Source organism: Callospermophilus lateralis, chromosome 2, assembly GCF_048772815.1.
Source record: "Callospermophilus lateralis isolate mCalLat2 chromosome 2, mCalLat2.hap1, whole genome shotgun sequence".
In the NCBI taxonomy this organism is placed as follows: domain Eukaryota; kingdom Metazoa; phylum Chordata; class Mammalia; order Rodentia; family Sciuridae; genus Callospermophilus; species Callospermophilus lateralis.
In genome coordinates, this window is record NC_135306.1 from 155,077,008 (window position 1) to 155,087,218 (window position 10,211).

Consider the following 10,211-nt stretch of genomic DNA (forward strand, 5'->3'; position numbering starts at 1 on the left):
TATCTTTGTTTTCCTACTTCAACTTCATACCTTTGTTATGCCTAACTCAATGATAACCAAAAACCTCATCTTCTGTCTTCTGCCTAAACCACCTGGAACTGCAATTTGAGATAGGTGCCCCCCACATGGTTGCTGTGAACTAATCCACTTTGCGCATTTATAGCTCCCCAGTTCCCATGGTTCCAGATGCCTTGGGGCCAATCTGTGGTCAGTTTTTAGCAGGTTAGAGCTAGGTCAGAATCCTAGCTCTGCCTCTTTCTTGCTGTGCAAACTCAGCAGTTCCTCTTCCCATTCTGGTCCTCTTTTTCTTGCTTTGTGTAGATAGTCTGGAAAATGCCAGTGTGTAGTCTGGAATCAAAAACCATCTATGCAGGTTCATCCCTTAGCTTTTCCCTTTCTGCTTCCCACAGTTTTGTTTTGAGTTTAAAAATCTCAAAAGAGAAGCTAGTAATTTTTCAACTCAAAGAAAGAAGATTGTTCTACAATGAGGCCCCATGATTCAAGTGAAGAGGCAATCTGGCTTTATTGGGAGGAAAATGGGGAGATGGGGCTGAGCCCAAACTTTTGTCAGAAAGCTCCTCAGTGGCTGCAGCCCAGGAGGCTATTCACTCTCTGGGGCTGGGGAAGGGCCTTGGCTGCACTCAGTTTCTCCACATCACTGTAGCAGTACAAATTAGAGCCATGGATGAGGTACAAGCCAGGACCATTGGCAGAACACGAGTTGGGGCCAAGGGACTTTTCTGTACATAGAGCCCCATCAACCTTCTCATGTGGCCATGGAAGCTCTGTCCACGTGGCTTGAGCTCCTGACTTCAGGTCCAACCACCATAGCCGCCGTCCTAGAAAGAAGATATCAAACATAACATGGCTTCCATAACATGGGGATGCTGACTTAGCTCTTCTCATGCCCTGGTGGGAAGCTATGCCATGGAGAGGTAGCAGAATGAGTCAACTTTTAAGAATCAGAAGCCCCTCACCTTCCATGATGTACAGCCGAGAAGACCCAGGACAGGTAAAGGCTGCATCCACAGCCTGAAGGCTGATTCCATGAGGGCTTCCAATTTCCTTCTCTAACCGCTTTGGATAGCCACTCACCAGGGGATAGCCTCCCTTTGTCAGGAAGACATACACCTGGGAATCCTGGAAGACAAAGGACAATAATCAGCATAGAGCTGGATATTTATATCCAAGTTTTCACCTCAATCTCTCTCCCAACACACACCTGGATCATATAGAGTTTATCCTCCCAGGAAAAGGCAGCATCCACTGTTGAAGGACCCTGGGGCCACAGATGAACAATGGGCCAGCTGTGCCACCCATCCCGGCTGGTGTCCAGACGCCAGTAATGGGACCCTGTGGGGTATCAAAAGTAGTTCCAGTGTTGGCAGGAAAAGCCCAGACAGCAAAGAAGCTAGTAGCAGATATAGGAATGAGTCACAAGAGGGATCGAATGTCTCCATCAGCAAGAAGTAAGCGGTCAGGTGAAAGGAGAAATGGAGTAAGAGTTCATCTGTAATGTTGGGAATTGTGGCCCAGCTGGAAATGCAGTCAACAGAAGCAAGCATGGGGCTGGGATATAGCTCAATGGTAAAGTGCTTGCCTCACGTGCATGAAGCCCTGGGTTTGATCCCCAGGGCTGAAAACATGAACATTAAAAACAAAAAACAACTGATATCACAAAGAGGCAAGCATGGAGAAAAGCAATCAAGTTTCCATATAAGGCTAACATTGTGGGGTTTGGTGGGGGCTCTTAGCTCATCTCAGGTATGAACAGAGATGTGGTTTTAGTTAATGAGATATAAGAGCCAGAAGTTAAAAGAAAAGGACCATGACAGGCTTCTGTGGAGTGTTCTCATCCTGGCTGTATTCTCTGATCCCCGTGAGGTGGCAAGAGAATGAGGGAGTAGCATCCATTTTTCTTCCCCACCTTTTACAACAACTTGTTAAAGGAATTATCTAGGCTTCCATTCACCCTTTTGGCTTAGCCCTCTTCAGTTATACTAGTGTTGCCTTCTATGTTGAAATTGTTCTTGCCAAGGTTATGTTAATCTAGTGTAATTCTTTGTCTTTACCTGACTATCTGTCAGCAGCATCTGACTGCTCACCAATCCCTTCTTTAAACATTTTTTTTTTTTTTTTGGACTGTGATACCAGACTCTTTCACTGGTCCTCTTATCTCTTTGATGCTTCTTCTCTTCAGCCTGATATCTGAAGATTGGAGTCCCCTAGTTTGGGCCTCTTCTCTTCACTCTCTTGGTGATCCCACCTAGTCCTGAAGCTTTAAATTACATGCTGAGGGCTTCCAAACCATTCTCTTCGGTTCTGACTGACCTCTCCTTTGAACTTTAGACTCAAAATCAATTGCCTACCTGACATGTTTATTTGGTGCCTAATGAACTTAATATGTGCAAACACAAAACTCTCTGTCTCTCTCAGTTTCTCTTTGTAGTGTTTCCCAATTTTAGAAAAAGAAACCAGCAGTCATTCCATTTCCCAGACCCCCAAAGCTGAGCTTTTCTTGAAACCTCTGTTTTCCCTTCCCTACTCTGACCACAATCCCACCTACCAATTGATGCTGTCAGCTCTGCTCTAAAATATATGATGACCCTTCACCACCTTTGCTGCTATCATGCTTGTCTAAGCTTTCATCACCTTCAACTGGAACAGCTGTAAGAATAACAACCTGGATTCCTTGCTTACATAATCACATCTGCATTGCTGATGGTCCACAAGAAGCAGGATGGTCTTTGAAAAAATAAGTTGGAACATATCACAGCCTAGTTCAAGACCTTCTCTTTGCTTCCTTTTACAGTTGAAAATCCTTACTAGGCCTATATAATCTGGTCCCTGTCTCCATCTTTTTTGAGTCACCCACCTGCTCCTTCACTGTGTTCCAGTTGCGCCAGCATTCTTTCTTGATTGCCCCAAGTATTTGCTGTTCACTCTCTCTAAAATGTGTTCCTTCTAGGGTCTTGCATGGCTAATTCCTTTTCATTACTGACAAATAAACTTAAAACTTGTCTCTTCCAATGAGGGTCCCAACATTTTTCTCACTTCTATCCCATTAATCCTCTTATTTTTTTCACAGATTTTTTTTTTTTTTTGGTATCAGAGATTGAACCTAGTGGTGCTAACCACTTAGCCACATCCCCAGCCTTTTATATATTTTATTTAGAGATAGGATCTCACTAAGTTGCTGAGGCTGAGTCACTAGGATTACAGGCATGTACCATCGTGCCCGGCTTTTTTTCAGAGATCTTAATACTATGTGAAATTATTCAATTTCCTTCTTTCTTATTGTCTTCTCCCTCTAGTGGCTTTATGAGGGCAGATGTCTTGTCTTTCTTGTTGACTATTGTATCCCCAGTGCCTAAAACAATGCCCATTGCCTCTCAGGGGCTCAATAAATATTTGTTAAGTAAATACATGATATTCTTGCTTTGCTTTGTAGCTGTGAACTGAGTTTGTAGTGGTGATTGCCATATTTGTCTTCCCCTTCTGCTGGAATTACCCTGCTCAGAACCTGAACTTTTTTTTTTTCTTTACTGGGGAGAGGTAGCGTGGGGTTCAGAGACTGAGGATAAAACCCAGGGCCTTGTGCATGTTTGGCAAAAACTCTTATCACTGAGCTATATCCCCAGCCCTCAGGGGCCCTATTTTGAGAATTATGCTACTCTTTGTGCAGAAAAAAGTGATGAGTCCCCAACACATCTGTAGCCAATATGTAGGTTGACCTGCAGCCATTTTAATGCGGTCTGATATGAAAATATGGAGCTGGGCCAATCAGAACCTCTCTCAAGAAAAGACAACAATTGAAGAAGTTGTCAGTTGGATCCAGGGCTGAAAGATCATGAAGTAGAGATGGTGGAGAAGACATGATGATCCTTGTGCAAGCCAAAGTTATAAGGAGCAGAGAGTGAATAGGAAACCATGGGACAGAGAAAAGAAAGATTTAGAGAGAGAGAAGATAACTAGGCCCATGCTAAGTAGAGAAGTCACATAGATGTTTTCACTAAGACAGTGTGTTCTCTCACCTCAGCCGGATTTTTTTTTTAATATTTATTTTTTAGTTGTGGTTGGACACAATACCTTTATTTTATTTATTTATTTTAATGTGGTGCTGAGGATCAAACTCAGGGCCTCAAACACGCTAGGCAAGCACTCTACCACTGAGCCACAACCCCAGTCCTCAGCTGGATATTTTTAATATAATGGGGTTCTTTCCATGGCCATGTGCTCTCTCAGCTATGGAACATATGGAACAGATATGATATTTTTTTATTTAGGAGTTCAGCTGTATTCTCTTCATAGCCATGATCTCTCCATGGCTGAGCGTCCTCTATTTCTGTGTGACTCCTATGGCTCTTTTTTCTCAAGCCCTCCTTCTCCACCCCCTACAATCTTTGTCTATGTGTCCTCCAATGGGTCCACTCTGTCCCCATATCTCCTGATACTTTCATGTTCTTACTGTGGCATACATTCTCAATTTAGTTCTGTATGGTCCACATGTGCATGTTTCATTCCAATTCTGTGTTATCATTATAGTGTGCATTCTTGCTAAGGGGATATGCTCTCTTTGAGGCTGCGCATTTTTCAGTAGAACATGGTAGTCATAAATTATCAGATTTATCCAGGTTGGAGCAAAAAAAGAAATTTTCACTTTTCTGTTTTCAGCACTTTCTCTCCTTTTATATCTGATCATACATATATCTCAGGTTGAGTATAATGTGGTTGTTCATACCCTCTCTTAGAGATAATCTAAGTACAGAACATGACTCATCACTCCCTGCCTAACTAATCCCAGAACATCTCCAGGTATCAAAAGGTGGCTTTTACCAATTGATGTTACAAGTCAAGACACAGGTGTTTCCATGGGACACTCAGAGGAGAAAACTCCTTAAAGTCACCTCATAAAGGCCTAGGATATCCACAACTTCTTGACTGGTTCTCAGCAATGGTAACATCTCATCCCCAGGTGATGCTAATCTCAGAAGCCTGACATATGAACTAGCTACCTGGGGAAAGATAGGGCTCATATCTTTCTGAGTACACAGGGGAACCAGTGTACTCAGAAAGATATGCCAAAGTAAAGGGACACAAGGGAGACATAAACACAAGGAGATCTCTAAAATAAAAAAAAAGCCAGAGGGCTCAGCAGGATGTTAGGCAAGGAAGACATGAGGAGCCCTTGGGGCTCAGAGAGATCCACAGAGCCTGGGAGTAGATGCCTACTTACTGAGAGGTTAACAATTAGATGAAATTAGAGGCCTGGGTAATGAGAGATAAGGTTGAAAAATATGCATCAAAGGGGATGAGAATGGAAAAGGACATGCTAGGGTAGTGACAGAGAGCACAAAGTAGAGACCACAGTGATGAAAATGGAAGAAAAGCCTCAAAGAGGAGAGGTACAACTGAAAGAGATGTGAGAGTTGGGGAGTCTCTTACCACTAAAGGCATAGGTGGCTCCATGGTTGTCAGATACCAAGGCAGATAAGACTAAATCTGGGCTACAGCGTGTGTACTGAGGGCCATGGTGGGTGCCATTCTTGTGGGCAGTTCTATTCCTGTGCATTCCATGGCCTAGAGGAAAAAGTAGGTGAGGGGAACATAGAGGGAGACCACAGGTCAAAGTGGGGTCTGAGGTGGAAGAGATGGTTGGACAATGGGAAGAGTCAGAATGGCACTGGGATTAGGGGTAAGAGCCAAGGTGTTACGACACAGAGTTAAGGTGGGAGCTGGGGCACATGTGGTCCACGAGTTCAGGGAATTCTAGCAGGCCCCTGGGACTGGGGCTTTCTCACCTCTGCCAGGGCAGGATACGAAGTAATCTCGAGCATCCCGAGGGTATGCTGCAGGCACCTCTCCCGTGACAGGGTTGAAGCGCAGAAATTTGTTACCCTGGAAGCAGTAGTAGCGTCCAATCCACCGCAGGGCAGCTGTGCAGTTCCCCACAGCTGGCCAGGAACGCTCCTTTTTGTTTCCCGTAGCAAAGTCCCAGAACCATTTGCGGTTTCCTTTTCCAAAAAATCATCAAGCATTTGGTGAGGCTGGGTTATGCCCCCACTTGTGCTTACACTGGGGTCCAAGATGGGTCAGATATGGTACTGGCCACACAGAGTACCAGCAGGGAGACAGGTGAGAAAGATACAACAATTCAACAGCAAGGTACACACAATCAGCTCAGTGATAAAGTCAAAGAAAAAAAATCTCAGGGAAGGCAAGAAACTGAAATCTGAAGTAGGAGTTACAAGACAGATAAGACAGGGAGATGGAACTCCAGAAACAGGTAAAAGCAAAAGTGTGAAGCAAACTGAAGGTACAGGAAATAGCACAGAGTTTCTCAAATTTACTGTTCAAGATAAGGGTGTGAGAAGAGTCAAAGCTGGATGATCAACAGGGTTTAAAGAATCTTGGACATAAGACTAAAGAGCATGCATTTTTCTGTGGGCATGGGGAATAATGAAGGAATTTTAGCAGAATTATGTCTAGTTATCTTCAAAAGAATGAGTTCCTCTCCTCCCCCCTTAACCTCTAGATCATAACTGGCTTTTCTATTTTCCTTCCTTATAATGCCGCACAGTGGCTTTACCACCACCATCACTATCAGTACCACTACACTACCACCATCATCCCACCAGGTCCTTAGATTCCCACCTGGACTGACCTTGAAAGAAGAGGACCCCTTCTTCTTGGCATTCGCCCCGGTGACATTCCACAGCTGCATCCACTGGGGATGGGATTCCAGGAAATTCATCTTGGAGCAGCTTTGGATATCCTTTCTCCTTCTTTTCAGGAGGATACACCCAGACTTTGTCCCCCTACATCCAAAAGCACTCTCTTTTTAACTGTGCATCCCCAGATACTGCCACTCGATTTTCACACACAACATTTTTAAAAATATTTTTAAGTTATTGATAGACCTTTATTTTATTTATTTGTATGCAGTGCTAAGAATCGAACCCAGTGCCTCACATATGCCAGGCAAATGTCCTATCGCTGAGCCATAGCCCTAACCTTCATACACAATATTTTGATCTATTGCACTTATATAAGATCCTCCTGCAGAACCACACATTTTCAATCCATCTGTGGAAAACAATATGTTGCTCCTTGTATAATACATACCCTCTGTGCAAATCTGTTGCTATTACTATCACACACACACACACACACACACACACACACACACACCTTGCTAAGTATAACCAGATACTCCTGTGGCATTATTAATCATAACACTATCAGTTTGGGCATACATACCCACAAATAGTCATCCTGAACTCATCCATCCACTCCTATATTCATTTGTTCATTTATTCAAGAAACAGTTACTGAATGACCATTATATGCCAGGTATTGTGAGAGGCACTGGGAGTCAAGGGATGACAATCTTTGAATTCAAGAAGTTCTCTGTACAAAAACAGAAACAATTCCTACAATTCTGGCCAGGTAGCCACCAAGGTTGAAAGCATTCAAAGTATATTTGGTATATAAAGAAATGCCTAAGTCTGTCTACTAAATTCCTAGGGAAGGCTTCACAGCAGAGAGGAAGCATTTGGCCTGAGTTGAAAAATAAGCAGGAATTTTCCAGATGGACAAATGAAGAAAGACTGTTACCAGCAGGGGGAGCAGCAAGCAGAGCCCAATAATGAGGAAGCTCAAAAACTTTATGTACATAATCTCATGCGGTTGGCACGCAGTGAACATGACAAGGGAGGAGAAACCAAGGGCCAAGTCCATGAGACCCGTGTACACCTGACTTGTAGTAACCAGGTACATGGTGGTACCTTTGCTGAAACAGGGAACACAGAAGGAAAGGTTTGTTTGAATGGAAGATATTAAATCCAGAAGATGCTAAATTTGAGGTGCCTGTGGAATGCCAAAGTCAGAGATTTCTGCCAGGAAACTGGTTAAGAAATGTCTGAAGGCATATTAGGAGAAAATCCAGACCTGGTATTCACAGCATGAAGAGTCCTGAGAATAATGTAATGGTTGAGATCACCCAGGGAGGGTTCATGAAAGGGCTTGGAGTAGATCCCCATGTAATACCTGGGGATTGGCTGAGAATGAGACACTGAAGAATAGAGGGAAAAAAGGCAGCCAGGGTCACCTCAACTGTAGGTACCTTTGGTAAGTAAGGAGAAGATGACTCTCTGAGCATACACAGTTTTGGCCAGGGCACAGGACTTGGTAAGCATGGTAGTCTGTATTTCATCCTTTACTTGCTCCCTTAGCCACATATCATTGCATTGGGAAGACCTGCCCTGCCATATGAAGATGAGCTGACACAGAATCATGAAAACCAAGTAAAGAAATCATGTTAAGGAAAGGATAGCCAACACTGTTAGGTGTAGCAGAGCCTGCTAGAACTTAAGACCAGAACTAAAAAATAGCAACTGGAGGTTGTGCCTTTCAGGTCCATGTACATACATATTCCCTTAGCCTGGGCTTTTCTTGGGGAAAAGAAAACACAGAGGAAGAAAAGTTCTTATCTATTAGTATGGGCCTTGCTGTAGTTTGAATATGTCCCCAAAAGTTCAGGTGTCAGAACCCCATCCCCAGTGCAACAATGTTGAGAGGTGGGATCTAATAAGAGGTGATTAGGTCATCAGGGTTCTGCCCTCATGAATGAATTAATGTCATCATATTAACATGATAATGGGAGTGAGTTATCACAAATATAGGTTGTTATAATAGCAAATTCAGACCCCTCTTGCCCTCTCTCTTGCCCTTCTGCCTTTCTACCATGCTATGACGCAGCAGGAATTCCCTCATCAGATGCCAGTACCATCGTCTTGGATTTCCCAGACTTCAGAAGCATAAGCCAAATAAATTTCTGTTCATCAAAGAGAACTAGTCTCAGATATTCTGTTTTAGCAGCAGAAAATGGACTAAGACAGGCCTCATGCCAGGACCACTTGAAGGAGGTCTCTTGTGTCAATTCCAGCTCTTTCTGGCCCAGCCCTTATGTTGGCCCAGCAGTACCTTGATCAGGAAGACACTGTCGTGACCACGGCGGAATGCAGCATCCACGGGGGTGGTAGAATTCTTCCACCTCTCTGAGATTAACTCTGGGGCCCATCTGTGACTCTTCCACACGTATTCCCCTGAAAAACCCACACTAATTGAGGGACCCAGAACAAACATTTGGCTTACTGAGACAGTTACAGGGATGTTGTTGGTGATACTCTCAGATAATTCCTCAGCCCTCCCACAGGCAGAAATAGTCTCTGTAAAGGGGGGCCAAATCTGTGGTGCCAAATGCTCTAGCTACAGCCCAACCTACCTTTAAAAAACAGCAAGGTACTATTGTCATCAAAGGTAATTGCGTCAAAGCTCCAGCCATCTAGGCAGTATTCTGGGGTGGAGGTAGGGAGACGGCAAAGTAAAAAACAAAACAAAAACAAAAGAAACAGTAAGATGATAAAATGCAGAGATACAACCAGACAGATAGATTCAAGGAGTTGGTGTCTCACATATCACACCTGGGTTTGGCTTGGTTCCATTCCCACCTTCAGCAACACTCCCATGGGCATCAGTCCTAAAGAGAACACAGATAGAAGTCTGGATCCAGTGGAACCATTTTGTCTCCCTTGGCTTTTGACCCAGGCCTAAAAACTGGCCTTATCTTACCCAAGCCCAGATTCCAATTTTCCATCCCTAATTTACTCACGAAGGAAGCGGGTTGGCAATGACCAGAGACCAGCACAGGCCCAAAACCCCCAGTGCAACTGGTGCTCCTAGTACCCTATTCATGATGAGCTGGAAAGGCCACAGGACAGCACTGGGCTCCGGTTGAACTCCTTATATAGAGTTGGCAGCAGCTCCACCCCCACTTCCAACCCTACTGGAAATGAGCTGTCTCCCAGGACTATGCTAATATTGGCTGATTACATCACTGCAAATAAGGTCAGGGTCTGGACAGATATCTGAGTCCAACACTCTCTTCCCGGCAGTATACCCCATCCCCCTTCAGCAAATTTCCAGCAGAGACTAGCCCCCGCCATTGATATCCAACAGTGGCTCCATCATACTGGCCATAGGTCTTGGTATGTTTAAGTCAGGGAAGGAGGTAGATTGAGGGTCACCTTCCCATGATTGATTTTATCTCTGGTGGGGGAAGAGAGATGAGGGAAGTAACAGCTTTGTGTAGAAAGTGTCAAGTTATACTCAACTAAAGCCCTAAGGCAATTAGAAGAGACTGATACTTA

At 44.0% G+C, this 10,211-nt stretch overlaps 1 protein-coding gene across 1 annotated transcript; it reads right to left on the reverse strand.

The window, feature by feature from the left end:
• Window positions 1-508: 508 nt before the first annotated feature.
• On the reverse strand, window positions 509-9,756 carry Hpx (hemopexin). Its single transcript, XM_076844151.2, is given in 10 exon segments — window positions 509-839; window positions 978-1,140; window positions 1,223-1,353; window positions 5,446-5,580; window positions 5,802-6,014; window positions 6,665-6,818; window positions 8,986-9,107; window positions 9,287-9,358; window positions 9,477-9,541; window positions 9,674-9,756. Coding segments are annotated over 10 exon segments (1,398 nt in total). The 3' UTR covers window positions 509-579.
• Window positions 9,757-10,211: the final 455 nt, after the last annotated feature.